This window comes from Salvia splendens, chromosome 14, assembly GCF_004379255.2.
Source record: "Salvia splendens isolate huo1 chromosome 14, SspV2, whole genome shotgun sequence".
Classification (NCBI taxonomy): Eukaryota; Viridiplantae; Streptophyta; class Magnoliopsida; order Lamiales; family Lamiaceae; genus Salvia; species Salvia splendens.
In genome coordinates, this window is record NC_056045.1 from 21,033,231 (window position 1) to 21,050,952 (window position 17,722).

At 40.6% G+C, this 17,722-nt stretch overlaps 3 protein-coding genes and 2 pseudogenes across 4 annotated transcripts; 4 read left to right on the top strand and 1 right to left on the bottom strand.

Moving 5' to 3' along the window:
* Nucleotides 1–1,206: 1,206 nt before the first annotated feature.
* Nucleotides 1,207–2,997, top strand: LOC121766181 (annotated as a pseudogene).
* A 2,564-nt stretch (nt 2,998–5,561) lies between these two features.
* On the top strand, nt 5,562–7,568 carry LOC121765041 (annotated as a pseudogene).
* A 569-nt stretch (nt 7,569–8,137) lies between these two features.
* On the top strand, nt 8,138–9,676 carry LOC121766050 (biogenesis of lysosome-related organelles complex 1 subunit 1-like). 2 transcript variants are annotated; one of them, XM_042162379.1, is made up of 4 exons: nt 8,138–8,236; nt 8,332–8,442; nt 8,867–9,072; nt 9,547–9,676. In XM_042162379.1, the coding sequence occupies exons 2-4, from the start codon at nt 8,340–8,342 to the stop codon at nt 9,634–9,636; spliced, it is 399 nt and encodes a 132-aa protein (XP_042018313.1). In that variant the 5' UTR covers nt 8,138–8,236; nt 8,332–8,339; the 3' UTR covers nt 9,637–9,676. The 2 variants fall into 2 exon arrangements, with proteins under 2 accessions (XP_042018313.1, XP_042018312.1); XM_042162378.1 differs by lacking the exon at nt 8,138–8,236 and having other exon boundaries at nt 8,249–8,442.
* Nucleotides 9,602–12,184, bottom strand: LOC121766048 (pentatricopeptide repeat-containing protein At4g14850-like). Its single transcript, XM_042162376.1, has one exon. The coding sequence runs from the start codon at nt 12,075–12,077 to the stop codon at nt 10,008–10,010; it is 2,070 nt and encodes a 689-aa protein (XP_042018310.1). The 5' UTR covers nt 12,078–12,184; the 3' UTR covers nt 9,602–10,007.
* Nucleotides 12,185–12,278: 94 nt separating this feature from the next.
* Nucleotides 12,279–15,620, top strand: LOC121766049 (putative tRNA pseudouridine synthase). Its single transcript, XM_042162377.1, has 7 exons — nt 12,279–12,647; nt 12,760–12,795; nt 13,437–13,549; nt 13,653–13,801; nt 13,997–14,141; nt 14,474–14,914; nt 14,990–15,620. The coding sequence occupies exons 1-7, from the start codon at nt 12,410–12,412 to the stop codon at nt 15,404–15,406; spliced, it is 1,539 nt and encodes a 512-aa protein (XP_042018311.1). The 5' UTR covers nt 12,279–12,409; the 3' UTR covers nt 15,407–15,620.
* Nucleotides 15,621–17,722: the final 2,102 nt, after the last annotated feature.

Here is a 17,722-nt window from a genome sequence, read left to right on the forward strand (position 1 = left end):
TCCTATCTTGACTTTCATGAGTCTTGACCACAGTGGGTAGTTCTTTCCGTTGAGCTTGAATGCCACAGTGACATTCTTGCTATTCTTCAATTTCGATGGTTGCTCTGGATCGGTTTTGTTATCCTCTGTATCTGACATTTTTGTTGTAGGGTTGGTTATTATGGTTCTTGACTAAGGACGGTCGGGACAGGTATCGGCTATGATGAGAATTTTCTGAGCCGAAGCTCTTATACCATGTTAAACGAAGAACTAGATCGGTAAGAAGGGCTTTGTATTATTCGTTGATCAATTCATCATACATTAGACACTATTATATTGGACTAAGATAGATTATACAAGAGAAACACTAATTAATTACATTGATTGATATCTCCTATGTTTGGTAAGATATAATCTAGCATATCTTCCGTGTGATTTAGAGCATATCTTTCGTGATCTTCTCCAACAAGAGGGGAGGTCATAGTTGCAACCCCCGCGTCCTTACCTACACTGGTAATGCTGTAGTGACTGGAAAAAAAATACAATAATCGCATGCTTAAGTAAAATTTTAAGTATTGCTGATAATGTAGGCATAAAATTATATCGCTCTTAACATATGGAGCAATGAATGCCTATACTCCAAATTATGAATACGAATGAGAAATTAGTTACTTGATCCTAAGTACTACTACTAGTCATACTTCATTTTTTTTCAAAAATCAACAAAAAGTTAATAATTACTACAATGAAAGAGAAATGACAACAACGAATATGCTCATTATATTCTTATAAGCACGTTGCAATTGCCGAAGAAAGAGACATTTAACCTTTCTCGGTGTTCATATTTGAATTGATTTTCAGAAAGAAAAAAAAAAGAAATGTTTAGTATAGAGTAATATCGATTTTCCCAATATAATAGCAAGAATTCATTTTCTATGAATTTTTGATGGATTTTCTTCGTGTGGAAGAAACTTAACACGAAAATTTAAACAGTCGAGCAAAAGCATATTCATGGGCCATGGCATCAACAATTATTATCTGAAAATATCTTTATTTAAACAGAAGACAGAAAAAACAAAATTCATTTAATTTAAAAAAACAAAATAAAAAAGTCCAATTTATTATCGACCACACGCGCAATTTTCGCATTACGCGTAATTTCATGTCATTGTCAACTACAACAGCCATATTATAATTCAAAATATTAATAATACGCTTTAATTTTTTGGAGTAGTTCCCAACCACTATTTGGAAACGGCTACAACAACGGCTATCATAGAATAATCCCTGTTTCTACACCCCCAATTTTATTCTTCAACAATCTCTCAGGAATCAGAATCGTTGTTCCGCGACTTGATTCCACCGTTGATGTCAGAGATCCACGGGGCGTCGAGTAGCGCTCGAGCGCCGCCGGTGGCCACCGCTCCTTCGACCATGGCTCTGTCGCCGGAGAACGCTCTGTTCAACAAGTACGAGGTCGGCAAGCTGCTCGGCTGCGGCGCCTTCGCCAAAGTCTACCACGCGCGCGACGTCGCCACCGGCCGCAGCGTCGCAATTAAAGTGATCAACAAGAGTAGATTGAACAACAATGCGGCGCTGGTGAATAACATCAAGCGTGAGATCTCGATCATGAGCCGGCTGAGGCATCCTCACATTGTGAAGCTCTACGAGGTGCTCGCGACGAAGAGGAAGATTTTTTCGTTTTGGAGTTTGTGAAGGGAGGGGAGCTGTTCGCGAAGGTTGCCAAGGGGAGATTCAGCGAGGATCTGGCGCGGAGGTATTTCCAGCAGCTGATATCCGCCGTGAGCTACTGCCATTCCAGAGGCGTGTACCACCGCGATCTGAAGCCGGAAAATCTGTTGCTGGATGAGAATGGCGATCTGAAGGTTTCGGATTTCGGTTTGAGCGCGCTGGGGGATCACGTGCGATCTGATGGACTCCTGCACACGCTCTGCGGCACGCCTGCCTACGTGGCGCCGGAGATCCTCGCGAAGAGAGGCTACGACGGCGCGAAGGTGGACGTCTGGTCGTGCGGCATCGTTTTGTTCGTCCTCACCGCGGGATATTTGCCGTTTAACGATCCGAATTTGATGAATATGTATAAGAAGATCTACAAAGGCGAATTCCGGTGCCCTAAGTGGATGTCGCCGGATCTGAAGCGGTTTTTCTCTCGATTACTGGACACAAATCCTGAGTCTAGGATCTCAATTGATGAAATGAAGCTCGATCCTTGGTTCGGGAAGGGGTATTCGGAGGTGAAATCGGAAAGCGTCGGTTTGGTAAAGGAGGAAGAGAGAAAATTGCAGGATCTGAACGCGTTTGATATCATCTCCTTCTCCAGGGGACTCGATCTCACCGGACTGTTCGACGGGAAATTCGAGGCCTCGGAGGATGTGGACCGTCTGACGGCGGAGGAGCAGCCGGAGACGGTTATGGAGAAGGTGGAGGAGGTGGTGAAGGCGGAGAGCGGCGGCCTGCAGCTGAGGAAGACCAAGGAATACGGGATGGAGCTTGAGGGGCAAAATGGTGATTTCGTAGTCTCTCTAGACGTCTACCGGTTAACAGACCGGTTGGTGGTGGTGGAGGTGAAACGGAAGGCAGGAGATGCCACTGCGTTCGCCGGGTTGTGGAAGGACAAGATTAGGCCGGTGATTCAGCGGCGACCGGAAACCAGCAACTAGATTCCCACTCGGCCCACGGCGGTTACAGGGGTATTTTCGTCATACTTTTTTAAAGTAATTTTTTGGGTTTATTTTGTGATTGTACATTTATGTATTTTAGTGATTATTCAAAGTGTATAAATTTACATTGAAAGACGAAGAAAGCTTTGTTTGTTATAGAGTGTGGTTAGTGTTCAGAAAAATAAGAAGGCAGGTGCCGGATTTTGGAAATCATGGCGGGGCGATTCATCGCCTTATTAGAAAATGAAAACAAATTTCTGGTTAGTTTGGGTTTGTACTTTGTATAGTGATGATGATTTTGAATATAGTTGTGATATGTGTTTGTGTTGTTTCTTTATTTGGCTCTTTCTATTGATGATTCTTGACATCTTGTTTTAACGTTGTCTAATATAATACTCCCTCCGTCCCGCACTACTCGCACATTTCCTTTTGGGCACGGAGATTAAGGAATGAGTGATAGACAAAGTCAACAATTACGGCTGTAGGTATAAATTGTTACTAAAAATGGAAAGAGTGCAAATAACTTGGGACGCCCAGAAAGGAAATAAGTGCAAGTAGTGCGGGACGGAGGGAGTAATTTTTTGTGAGGATGGATAAAAAAGCGACAGTTATTCTGTAGATTTAATTTATCGGTTAATCATCCATAAAAAATAGTCGAAAAATTATTCGGAACTAAACCGAACTCTAGTTCGATTATTTCACTAACTGGCTCGGTTAGAACTGATCTGTTACGGTACTAACCGAATTGGACAGAAATGAAAACGCCATATTAAAAAAGAATCCCTCATCCTCGAAGCTCAATCTCCGCTCAATTTTTGTACTCTCTTCCTTCTTCAATCCTACCGCCGCTCCTCGATCCGAACCGCCTTCGATTTGATTCTCGGTTCTGTGGTGATGCTCGACTATATCCTTTAGCGAGAGCTCGTACGACGACTTAGGCATGTGCCTCACCATCTCCATGAGCTCCGTCCGCCCTCTAGCGATCGCCTGAGCTCGCGAATCCGGCGAGAAAGAGCCACCGAGAAGGGGGGAGTGACGGACTATGGCTCCTCCTCCACAGAGGCGGCGGGATCGCGCCGGAATCGTCAGTTTCCATGGCACGAATTGCACCTTGGCGTAGCGATTCATGTGGTTGTGATTGTATCAACGGTGACTCGCGCACAACAGCCATTGCAAATTGCACTGGAAAATGTGAATGTTGGTTTCTGGGATTACAAGATAACAAAACCGGGCGTAATACAACCCAAAAGAAGGAAAAGGAAGAACTGAACTTAAAATTACAACGTATAATCGAAACTACTAAACCAGTGTGATTAGCCGAGTCGAGGAGGCCTCTTCCCGCAAGACGAGATACGCCCCGGTAGTGCTCTTCGGTTTGGCGTGTCGTCCCCAAAGGTAAAACGGCTACGTCTCTATTGATGCAGCACCGCAATCAGCAGAGCTCCGGCGAACTGGATGGAGGAGAGGGCAGAGCTTCGACAGAAAAACTATGCAGGGAGAGGGAGAGAGCTTATGATGCAGAATGCTTTTTGAATTGTGTAGTGATGCATGGAATGGCTGGCCTATTTATAGGCTCAGTCCACTGCAGGGGGTCAACAGCCATGATGGCTGTCATCATGGCAATTCGTAACCGACGTCGGTTACAGACGTGTGGCAGGAGTGTGCCATCCGTGTGTGGAGCGTGTGGATTTCTCACGTGGCACCCGTGACTGTGCCTCGCTTGACGACGTGTCAAGCCACTTGGATTGCTGACTCGGCGGTGGTCCAAAAAGAATAGTTTGGGCCAAGCACCAAGCCCAAAGACCACCCAAAGACCAATTGCCAAGATCGAGATCGGGCCCGGGCCCACGAGCACGAGCACGGGCTCGGGCGGGCGGGCGGCGGCGGCGGCGCGCGCGTGTGCGCGCGTGTGGGCTCTTTCACCCATCTTGGTCCACTATAATTATTAAGTAACATAAAGTCACTTAATTTATACACATTAAAGATGTGTTAATCCTCCAATGTGGGATAATTAACACTTAGTTAATTATTCCCTAAGCTCCAACTCTAAGCTTTAATTAAAAGCTAATTATGCCCAACTTTAATCCACTATTTCTCACTCACCGGAAATCGGATTTGAGAAAGTGAATATACTACATTTACCTACGTAAAATGTAGAACGACGCTATGTCATTTAATTTCACAAAATTAAATGTCTCGTCACATTTATTATTTGGTCAAAATCCATTGACCGGGCATATTTAATCCATGATTTTTACAGTGAATTGGGGCGACCTTCAATTTACAAGGGGCATGCATCCAAATCTTGGTTGGACCACCTTCCTCAAGAGATTTGATGAGTTCACGTTAATTCTACAGTGAACACTGAAAAGCCTATAAATCCCAGAAATTGAGATTATTTCTTGGCATATTTGATTAAAAGGTGAAACTAAAACAAATCATGGAAAGTGCTCACGATCAAATCCAAAAAGAGATTTCAATTCTTGGGATTAAATAGAATGATTTTTCAAATTTTGAAATTCAACTTCTTTCACAAATGAGATCATGGCTCTCCAAACTTTTGATTTTAAGAGATTTTTATCTTTTTATTCTTCATTTTTTTCTATCACAAAAATGTAAGAAAAAAAATACTAAGAAAATGAAAAATGGCAAAGTTCCTAAAAGTTAGCAGTTACACGATCGCTATCATCCAATTTATCCCTAAACATGAAATCTCTCCGTTCAAATTGTCTTTCGTCGCCCCCAAATTTGTAAATGACACTTTTGCAAAAAAATCTGAAATTTAGGATTAGAATACTGTAAAATCAATTACTCCTATGATCTATTGAAATTATCAGTCTAAAAGTAACACATTTTTTTATGCTCTCCGCCACAGAGTTATTTGTATATGAAGCTCCATAAATGGAGCGATCGCATTATGTGGATGCGGGGAGTTTGGAGTCATCACTTGTTCATATGATCGACGATCACAATCGTGCCGCGATTGAGCTGCGGAAACGAACTGGTTAGTCACCAATTATATTATGGATTTCACGACATATGTAAGTGTGTTTGATCGTGCTTTGTATGTGTTGGAATTTGTGGTTTAAACTTTAGATGATTTTCCAGTTCAATCGGTATTTGCTATTGCAGGAAATTACGGTTAATTTTTGGATATTGATCTTTATATGGGGATCATTTTGATTTAAATTTCAAGTTTAATTGGTATTTCCTTATCATGCTTGATTTTGGATCTTGAACCGGAATGAGTTTTGATTATCTTTCGATACTTGCTTTTGCATTCTGTATTTTGCTGGATAAATACAGAGAGATAGAAAAAAAGATGCTCTTCGGAATGCAATAGATCAGCTCATGAAGGTCGTTGATGGTGGCGTGCACGATATCTTCATAAATGAGAAGCGGATCAAGGTAGAAATTCAAGCATTGTCAGCAACTATTATGCGATTCTCAAAGCAGTCAGTGGCTCGCAGTGTCTCGTGCTATGAACACCGCAGTCAAGGTTAGTGTGCTAATGGTTTCTACCTTACTTCTGGGGTTGCCATTTGATGTATTGTTGTCCTACTGCATTTTATAAATACACGCTGGTTCTTGCAATGTGCATCTTGAATCGAGCCGTTTAGTTATTAATGGTTACTGATTGCTAGTTCATGTTAATATGTGGCTTCGAGATCAACTTCAAGCCTATATCCATCTCTTGAATTTAGATTTGAAGTTTATTTTACGTATAGTTTTGGGAACTGAAATTTCTCCTTGCCTTGGAAGATACAGTTATTTGAGTTGTTAAGTAGTACTCCTACTAGTAGTAATAAAGAGTGATCAAAATGGTTGCACACCGCCAGCTCATGTTAGTGTGTGGCTTCAGCCTTCATGTGTTGTGATCACTTCAGGTTGATATCCAATTCTTGTACATGTGATTTTTCGGGAGCTGAAATTTCTTGTCCAAAATCTGTACATTGCTTGTGTATTTTTTGGATGCCATAGTCTCTCTTGGTTCGACTTAGTTAGGCAACTAAATCATGGCTCTTGCAAAAGTTTGTGGAAATTGTTTTTAACTTCAAACATAACTGCATGTTTCTGCACAGGAAATTGAAGATTTTGAGAACTGGATGAAGACAATGGAGCTCGACTCTAAAAGGATTAGAGTATTCCCAACGGTGAGCAGCAGCTCACCGTCCGTCCTTGCCGCTGGCAAGGACGCGCTCCGCCACCATTGCGCTCTTGCCGCTGGCAGGGCGCTGCTCTATGCATAGAGCACGTCCGTGCCAGCGGCAAGAGCACAGCGCGTCGACGTGGCAGCTTCCGATTGGCCCGTTGATTTATCATTTATTTATTTATTTTTTTAAAAAAATTGAAAAAATCTGAAAAATTCAAAATTAATAAAAAAAATATTGTCTCACTTCCTAATAAAATATATCCATTTTTTCCACACTTTTAATTTATTTTTTTCATTATTTTTACCCCAAAATTCATACTTTCATCTATAAATACTCTCATTTCAAACACAAAAAATGACACTATACTAAACAACTCTCTCAATCTCAATTTTTAGGATTTTAATTATGTAATTTTTAATTTTTAGGAGTTTAATTATGTAATTTTTAATTTTTAGTATTTTAATTATGTAATTTTTAATTTTTAGGATTTTAATTATGTCTTTTTTATTTTATTTATAATTTGTAATATTTATTGTGGTTTTTTTAATGAATTTTAGTATTATGGAAATGTTATTGTTTAATTGAATTTTAAATTAATTGTGCTCGTCCTTGCAGAAGAGCACAGCTGTGGGTGTTGTGCTCTTGCCAGAGAGCAGGCATGAATAGTACCGCCCGGGCCCACAACCGTGCCGCTGGCAAGAGCACGGTTGTGGATGCTCTTAGTGCTGCTATCTGTAACATTCACCAAACATGACCTTCAATGCTGGATCTTGTTGCATCAATGACTATGACAATTCCTGCCCCATTCATCTCCTTCACAAGGCTCGCCTCGTGAAGGCGATTCCCAAAAATTGATGATCAAGTTGGAACAAATACTAGTCAGCTGCGTTTTGGTTGGAACAAAAATTAATGTTAGTGGATTATGAGGTTCACTTTATTAGTGGTATAAGTAAAATAAATTGATGTATATGGGTGTAAAGATTTCTTAAAATATAAAGTTTGAAAGTTTATTTTTAAAGAACAGACTGAAATGAAAAGAATTGTTATTTTTAAAATACGGATGGAGTAAATGTTAGCTTTGATTTCCAAAAATTAGAGTCCAAAGAAATTTATATGTTCATTTAACTGCTACAAAAAATTAAAGAAAAATCACTCCATTTCAGAAATCAAATACTCAAATGTATAAGAAACGATAAATAAATTAAAACCAGAAAAGAGATTGAAAATCAAATGACAGGGAAATAAAAGCGATACGAAAACAGTAGAAAAACGAATTGAGAAGAGCAAAAACAAAAAAAGAAGTTGATAACTAATATTCGTCGAAATAGAAAAACACTATCGGGATCCGGATCCGTATTTGACTCGAACCGTCCGGTTCGGTAACTCGATCCACGACCGCTACTTGCTAGGGCTCAATTCCAGGTTGCATTTCGTTGTCCCAATTTTTTTTTTTGAAAATCTCGAATAATCAGAGAAAATTGATAATACTGTGAATGTTTGATGATTGCTATGTGAAGCTGCGGCAATGGAGCGATCGCATCAGGTGGAAGCGGGGAGTCTCGAAGCTTCTCTGCTTCAAATGGTCAGCGATCACAATCACGCCGCGATTGAACTGCGGGAACGAACTGGTCAGTTTATTTCAATTACTATTAGTGTGTTTAGTTTTACCTTCTCCGTGTGGATGTGCGATCAATATCTATGATTAATTTTGTAGCTTTAACCCTACACTTTCAAGTCGAATTGATATTTTTTTCTGTTGGAAATTATGGTTAACTTTTTGGAGTTTGAGCTTTAATTAACGTTTTCTTTTGGAATGAACGGTGATTAACTTTCAAGACCAAATGTTAGTATTTGCTTGTGCTGCGAAATGATGATTGATATTCGAGTTTGAACCTTTCAAGTTGAGTTTTTACTTTTTTTAGGGGAATTGTGGTTAACTTTCAAGCAGAATTTCTGCAATTTTACTTTTTTGGCCGTTTTAACTTTTGGGGATGATTGTGATTAACTTTCAAACTGAATTTCTTATTTGCTCTTCTGATGGATAAAATCTAGAGAAAGCAAAGAAAGAAGCTATTCAGACTGCAATACGAGTGTCGGATCTGCTGGTTAAATCCGTTGATGGTGGGGTGCGTGAGGTCTTCATCAACGAGGAGCGAATTGATAAGGAAATTCAAGCATTGACAGCAAGTATCACACGATTCTCAAAGCAGAACGATCAGTGGCTTGCAGCATCTCATGCTCTTAACACCGCTGTCAAGGTTAGTAAGCGAGTTGTTTCTACATATGCTTCTTGGCTTGTTGTTTGTGGTTTAATTCGTACAAATGCCCATTGATTCTTGCAATGTGTATCTTGATTTGAGTTTATTAGTTTTATAGAATGAGTTAAAATGATTTTTCCTTTTGCCTTTTCCTTGGAATGTGTATCTTCATTTACACTGTACCTAGTCTTGGTGTAAGTGTTCTTATTGGACGTAAAAATTTAGACTTGATTGGTAAGATCCTGCATAATGGTCTTCACGTGTTGTTTGGTGTTGCGTTATAGATTCACATTTTACAGATAGTGTCAAAGGAGGTGACAAATTTTAGCCGGGGAAATCAAGATATGAATATCTGCAGAGGATTTTGGGAGTTGTTTGAAAAGGGTTTTAGCTTATAACTAACATTCTGCATTTACTTCAACAAGTTGTTGGAATTTTCTGAGAATCAAAACTGAAACTTGAGCATGTGAACAGGAAATTGGAGATTTCGAGAACTGGATGAAGACGATGGAGCTCGACTGTAAAAGCATTAGTGCAGCAATCTGTAACATTTACCAAACATGACCTTCGATAATGTATTATTTGATTGCTTCATTTTCCATAACTCCACGAGTGTAAGAAGCATACATCCTTGAAGAGAAGAAAAAGGAAAAGTAGAATGAATTTGTCATAGAAAAATTTATGTGTGGAATCAATCCATTTAATGCTACAGTGTCAGTCAGATTCTCTCAATTTGAGCCCTTATCATCAGGATTTCATGATACTCTTGAACCCGGTTGATGTTGACGAAGAAGCTGAATAGTTTATGGCCCGAACTTTGTAGTCTTGTCAAGAAATGACCTGAACTTTCCTTTACCTTATAAAATACCTCGAAATTTTTTCAATTTTGGTCTGGAATCAAGAACTTGATATCGATCAAGTAGTATCAAATGTGTTCACCAATAGTCACCACATGAGCACTGGTTATCCACAAAGCGATGAAAGCGGTTGTTATCTCTCACTATAATCTCTCTGCCAACAATTCTTGATATGAACTTTATAGCACTGTGACAATCCACACAGATCCTAAGATTCTTGGTGATCCTTATAGGGACGCCCGGAGGGAGAGCGATGAGGCCAAAAGCAAGTGCGAGTTTCTCACTGTGGCTCCACACCTCCGACTCCTTCTCCTCGTCCTCCAAGTCGTACAAGGCCATCTTCGTGTCAGGTACGTAACCAGCAGCCTTGAGTTCGCGCTTCAGCTTACCTAGCATCGCTTGAATCTCAGCGTTTCGACTATGTGATGCATCCTTTGCTTGAAAGACATGGACATCATTCTTCACAGATATCCAACTGCATCCTGCCCCTTTCTTGATCCCCACCTCCTTCATCTCCTCCCTCACCACGTTGGCCTCGTCCCACCTCCCCGCTGCCGCAAGCATGTTCGAGAGGACAACGTGGTTCCCCGAGTCTTGAGGGTCGAGTTTGAACAGATTCTCAGCTGCCATCTTGCCTAGCTCTGGCTTACCATGCATTTTACAAGCATTTAGTAGAGCTCCCCATATAGAGATTGTAGGTTTAACTCTCATCTCCTTGATGGCTTGATAGGCCCGTTCGACCTGCCCAGCCCGGCCTAGTATATCCACCACGCACGCGTAATGCTCTGCCCTGGGCTCGACACCGTGCTTCTCCCTCATGGAGTTGAACACCTCCATCCCGACCTCCACCATCCCCCCTCTGCTGCAAGCACTCAACACGCACACGAAGGTGACGTAGTTAGGCACTAAGCCTTCGGAGTCCCTCCTCTCGATCATCTCCCTGAACATTCCCAACGCCATGTCCGCACGCCCTTGATGAGCGTATCCACCAATCAGTGCATTCCAACACACCAAGTTCCTCCTAGGCAGCGCGACGAAGACCCTCTCACAATCCTCGATACTTCCACACTTCCCATACATGTCCACCAACGCGCTCCCCACGAATATATTGTCATCAACACAAGCCTTCACTGCTAAACCATGAGCCAGTCTACCCGTCTCAAGCGCAGCCAGGCTTGCACACGCACTGAGCACACTCGAGACCATGAAGTCCGTAGGCTCAACTCCCGCCCTTCGGATCTTCAGAAACAAGGCGCAAGCCATCTCTCCCATATCATTTTGTTCAAACACAGCCAACATTGAACCCCAAGAAACCTTATTCCGCTCGCTCATCTTCTCAAATACTTTCTCCGAGAAGCCAACTTCGCCACATTTCCCATAGAAGTCGACCAGCCCGTTTCCCACGGAGACGTCACCTTCGTGCCCTCCTTTGATCAGATATCCGTGCAACTGCCGCCCTTGAGCCAAGAACCGTCCATCCGAGCACGCATTCAAGAAAGCACAGAAGGAAATTGAATTCGGAGCAGCCTCGCCGCTGCGGAGGAGCTCCAGAAACCTAAAAATTCCCTCACGCGGCTTTCCGTTTAACACCGAATTCGAAATGCTGGCGTTCCACATGGCTATGTTTCTCTGCGACATTTGATCAAACAATTTGTCCGCGTCGAATAAAAGCCTCGTCTTGCTGTACATGTCGAATGCGCTGCACGCGACGAACGCGTCGCCGATCAGGAGCAGCTTCACCGCGAGGGCGTGGAGCTGCTTCCCGAGGAGCGGCGCGTGGAGCCCCGCCGCCGCTTTGAACAAGCAAGGGAAGGTGAAATCGTTGGGCTGGAGGCCGTCGCGGCGCATTGTGGCGAAAGTTGAGATGGCGGATGGGTAGTGGCCGTTCCCGACATCGCCGGCGATGAGGGAGGTCCAGGTGACGACGGAGCGGAATTCGGGGCTTGTGAGGGAGAGGACCGCTCGGGCCGAATCGGGCCGATCGAGTTTGGAATACATGTGGATGAGGTGATTGGATAGGAATGCCTCTAGAGCTACGCCTAGGGTTTTCACGATTCGGGCGTGGGCGGCTCTGCCGAGGCGTGGGGATTGGGCAGAGACGGCGGATTCCACCAGCGTCGCCAGCGATTTAGGGCTGAGGAGTGACATTTGATCTCTGATTTAGCTGTCGCACTATTTCCCATTTAGGAGGGCGGAGTTGAAGTGTGCTAAAGTAGGATTGTTGATGTTTACAGCGTCAGCCGCCATTGATGTTGGACTTGGAGAGGGAGGGAAGTAATTTTTCATTTTTTGAAAAAAAAAAATTTTTTATGCTTTTTCATTGAATATATTCATTGGGCACAACACAATAGCCCAATTTACTTTTAATTGGGCTCGAACCTAAAAAACAACAATGCGAAATCGAATTGGTGTAACGGTTTCTGTAAGGTAAGAGCAAAATATAGCTCAATCAGTTAAATCTCTCCACAGTTTCAGTAGCAATGGCGGTTTCCTTGCTACGAAACCCCTTTTCTCCACCGTGGATTACGTCGCTAATATCAAGAGGATGCTCGCCAAACTCATACGGTTTCAAGCCCCTCAGAGTTGCATCTTTCAGCTTCTCCACCTCCGCCGCTGCCGACGAAGAAGTTGAGTCGTCGGAGATAGCCCCAAAATGGGAATCTATTCGCAAGAAGAAAGTGGTTATGCGCGTTGGCTACGTGGGGTCCGATTACAGAGGTCTGTGCGGGTGTGTGTGTGTGTGTTTTCAGTCATTCTAGTTACTTTGTTCATTTTGTTTTGTTGAGCTCTATGTTTCTGATTTTTGGGTTTTGTGCTAATGTTGTGGCAGGATTGCAAATTCAGAGGAGTGAACCTGATATATTAAGTGAGATGCTTCTCTTTCTTCTTTTGTGTTTTTTGATTTTTTGTTGTTTCCTTTGTTTTGATTGTTAGCACTAATTTTGGGGAATGAATTGCTATTTTAATATTGGTTTTGCGACCGCATAGTTGAAGAATTCATTTCTGTGCTGTGAATTTGGAAGAAGATTTTGAAGTTAGGATTATGCTAATGTGTTTTCTTGTTTTAAAGTGTAATAGAACTTGTTTCTTCCTCTGACATTGGGAGAAAATGCTGTTGTGTTTGCTGAAAGATTTTGCTTTATTTTATGGTTTATATGCGTTTGTTTGACTATCTTTGCTCCTTCTCTCATTGCATTTCTGGAAAGCCATTGTCTTTGGTTGCTTGTTCCACTCAATATCAAACAAATTCTCTTGTATTATGAGTTGTTTGTCAGTGGTGCCATGGTTTTCAAAGTTATGTATATTGACACAGAAAATGACTCGGTAAATTTTGTTTGAAATGGAGTGACGAATTTGATTATAATCTATTGGCATGAAGAGATGCTCATTTCTATCAATTCTCTGGTTCTCCAACCCAAAAAAAAACGTTGACTGTATTTGAATTTGACACTACTTGAGGCGGAGAGTAAAAAAGATTTCAGTAAGCTCTGTGATCTTGTTATGTAGCCATTGAAGGTGAACTAGAAAAGGCTATTTTTAAAGTTGGCGGAATTAGAGAGAGCAATTTTGGGGATTTGAACAAAATTCGCTGGGCGAGAAGTAGCCGGACTGATAAAGGGGTAAGCTTAAGTCACTAAAGTAGGTTATTCTTTCTAAGCTAGATTTTTGGCACATTCATTTCTCCTCTTGCTTCCCCAGATTCTGTAACCTTTGCACATTCAGGTTCATTCGCTGGCAACCATGATCGCTTTTAAAATGGAGATTCCAGAATTTGCTTGGAACAATGATCCAAATGGCGTTGCTCTTGCCAGATATGTTAACTCCCATCTTCCCGAAAATATAAGAGTCTTCAGCATCTTACCTTCACAAAGGTAAAGAATTCTCTATAAGGGTATTGTAAGTTGTAACTTTGCATAATGCTTTTTACAAATATTCTTGGGGCTATTAACAAATATTCTCCGTGCTTCCCTTCCTCCGGTTAGATCTTATCTTGCAATAATAATACTCTTTCTATGTATCTGGCTAATTCACTTTAAAAATCTTCAAAATGTTAACCAACTTTTCAGGAGTTTTGATGCCCGAAGAGAATGTAACATTCGCAAGTATTCCTATCTTCTCCCGGCTGAAGTTATTGGAGTAAAAGAAAATTCTTCAACTGATGAAATCGATCGTCATGTATCAGATTTTAATAATATACTGAACGTTTTTGAGGTAAATCTAATGCATTTTAGATGTTTTGTTTTCTGTTGATAGATTTATTTGGATATTCAGAATTACCATCTTAGATTTGAGGCAGTTGAGAGATTGATCCTCGCAGTAAATTTGTGTGTGTAGAGCTTCTCATAATTGTTCAAAGAAATTCCATTTACTCACAAATCACAATATGGATCTTCTTCTTGACTTGGGATTTAGAAACTACTCCTATATATTTGTGGTTAGACCTAAGTTGATTCTCGCAAATTTGTGGATTCTCTATGATGTGAAGAAAGAAATAAAAGTGTCGTTTTGATCAACGAGTTTGTGCCACTCTTTTGTTGTTTCAGGGTGACCATCCTTTTCACAATTATACTGTTAGATCTAAATACAGAAAACGCTCTCCTCGTAGAGTTTCTGTAAAGAATTATCCATCAAGTACGTCCAAGTTATCACCTGCACAGAGTGGCTCTGACATGGAAGGAAGTGATGAAGAAGATATTGGCGAAGCTGATGAATCTTCCTTTACAAATTCTGGGGAAGGGAAGCACAACTCTCTCCTCTCCAACTCAGACAGGAGCGCGGATGGAGACGAGGACACCTTGAAGGAACAGGAAAATATAGTTGTACCTCTACTCGCTCGGTGGCTAGACAAACCTGATGAGAACGACAGGATTGGAGCATCACATTTCAGAAAGATTTTCCAGTGCTGCTGTGGCGAATTGGAGCAGTTGTCCGGTGCTAGCTTCGTTGAAATCTCCATCTGTGGAGAGTCATTCATGCTGCATCAGGTAATAATCTTTCTCCTTTTTCATGTTTCATGTTCGTTTCGTTATATAAACTTGTGCTCGATGTGTTATGATCAGATACGCAAAATGGTAGGGACTGCTGTAGCTGTGAAACGTGAGTTGCTGCCAAGAGACATTCTGAGTATATCATTGTCCAAGTTCTCGAGGATCGTCTTGCCTCTTGCCCCGTCGGAAGGTCTATTTTTGAGGAGCAATAGCTTTGCAATCCGAAACAGACCAGGCAATCTAAAGAGGCCGGAGATGAAGGCATTGGTCGAATCTGAGGAGATCCTCGAATCAGTCAATGATTTCTATCGTTTGGTGATGTTGCCTCAGATGTCCAAGTTTTTAGACCCTTCAAACTCCCCTTGGAAAGAATGGGTGCCGTTGTTAGATGCAAACACCGGTATCCCAGAGTCTCAACTGGACGACGTGAGAGTTGCTTGGAAGTTGTGGCACGAGAAGCTCGGGAGTCAAAGGAGGATGGCGGCCTAGCCTCGATTCATCAAAGTGTATCGGCCTATTATTTTCAACTATCATAGGTATCCCTCATAGCATTTGTTTCTTCGCTTACACATTGTATGTTACATTGACTAGACCTAGACCTAGACCTAGACCTAGACCCAATTTATGAGATCGTCTCTCCATCATTTTGACATATACTGTGTTGTAAATAATTTTCACATGTTATAATGTCATTATTTATTCTTAGGAAGTGTTTTGGTTAAGCTTATTCTTAGGAAGTGTTTTGACAAAAATATATGAAACTCTCTCTTCATGGTCTATCTATCTGGTGGCTTAGAAACAAAATTATTTTCAAAAAGATAGAACCCCAATAGAATGTGGAGAATGAGCTAATTCTATGGAGATTGGGGCGGTGCACAAATGAGTGAGAATGTGGCTGAAGTAGAAGATGGTTGAGAGAGAGTCGAAGACCATCGGTGGGGTTTTTTTGCTAATCCTTTGTCTCTATTTCTTTGGATTCTTAATCATCTGCATTGCATTGTTGGAGGTCCTCATGTATTGACCTTTTAGTGTTCATTGTGTTCTTTTATTTTTGTTATTGTTTTTTTAATGATCTGTGTTGTTGGAGGTCCTGTGCATCCATATAAAATTGAGTTTCTGTGTGATTTCATTCATAGTTACTCTGCAACTTAATTGCCAAAATGTTCAAATTTATTTCAAAAAAACCATCAACACCAATAACTAAATTGCCACAATATTAAAATTGATTTCACAAAAATCTTCAGCACAAACTAACTTCAAACACTAAATTAGAAAAGGTATTACAAGAAATGTAGTACTCCTAGCATTTATAATTTGAAGCTATTACAATGATTAGTGCCTAAATTTTTATTCAACGATACTATGCTTTTCAATATTCATTAATAGAGTTGAGGAGAAGGGGCAGGATCATGGCCATGGTATTTCGGAGAATGAGCATGGCCATGATGTTTCGGTGAATGGGCATGACCATGATGTATTGGAGAATGGGCATGATCATGTTGTCTTGGAGAATGAACATGTTGAAAAGTAGGGGCAGGAGCATGACCATGGTCTCTTTGAGATTGAGCATGTTGAGGAGTAGGACCTGGAGCATGACCATGACCATGATGTCTTGGAGGATGAGCATATTGCTCGTGGTCATTATGGTGAGGAGGACGAGCGTGGTGGGCATGTGGAGATGGGGCATGGTGTTGAGGAGGATGGACGAGATGGGCATGCGGAGATGGGGCATGGTGATGAGGAGGATAAGCAGGAGCATGACCATGACCATGGTGTCTTGGAGGGCCACCAAGCTCATGTTCATGGTGGTGATGACGCTTGAATGGTGAATCGATATTCCACTTCATGCCCTCTTCTTGTTCATGAGCGAGAGAAGGGGAATTGCTAATAGCCAAGAGTCCAAGAAGCAAGAGAACATTGAAATTTGACATTTTTATCTGTTAATTTTCAGTGTTGCTTCAGAAATTAGTAACACATGCATTACTTTATATAGGAGATAATGTCGTATTTTCTCACTATTTTTCCCCTTTACTTTCATTTCTTTCCATGTTTGGAAAGTTTGAATCACAAAATAAGATTCATTGTTTCATAATTTAAATTTCTAAATATAAAATGAGATTTTAACATATTTGGGTTGCCAACAATAGAATCTTGACTTATTTAGAAATAAAAATACATAACTCGCATTAATTAGTTTGTTGTATTTGGTCAAATAAGTTTTTTGGTTAATAATATCCTATTATCACTTCATGTAATGACATAAATTTAATTTCCCTAAATGAATACGGAGTATGTTTCCTTATTATATTGTTGAAAATCTTTGAATTTGTGATGGAACATAATTATATAGATCTTTCTTACGAAAAAAAGATAAAGTTGATTAACAAACACTAGCGAAGAGGATATGCTGGAATAGGAGCATTGCTTCAATCCCCGTTGATTATTTTTTTTTTATTATTTAAATGGTTTTAATTTCATTCAATTTGGTAGTATGATGGTTTTCGTTTTCCTTATTTGTTTTCTTTCCTTTTTTATATATTCATAAATCAGACATGACATTCCATTTAATAATATCATAATCCATAATTAATTTGATGCTGATAATAAGATTGATCACGGTTCATTATTACGAAAACTTTTTTACTAAACAAAAGTTATTTATTACAAATTAAATTTAATATTTTTATAAAAATTAATATTGTATTGTTATGTTTAAAATAATATTATCATTCTAATGAATGAAAAGTATACTTATTTTATAAACAAACATTACTATTATTCTAAGTTAAATAAAAATTATTGTTT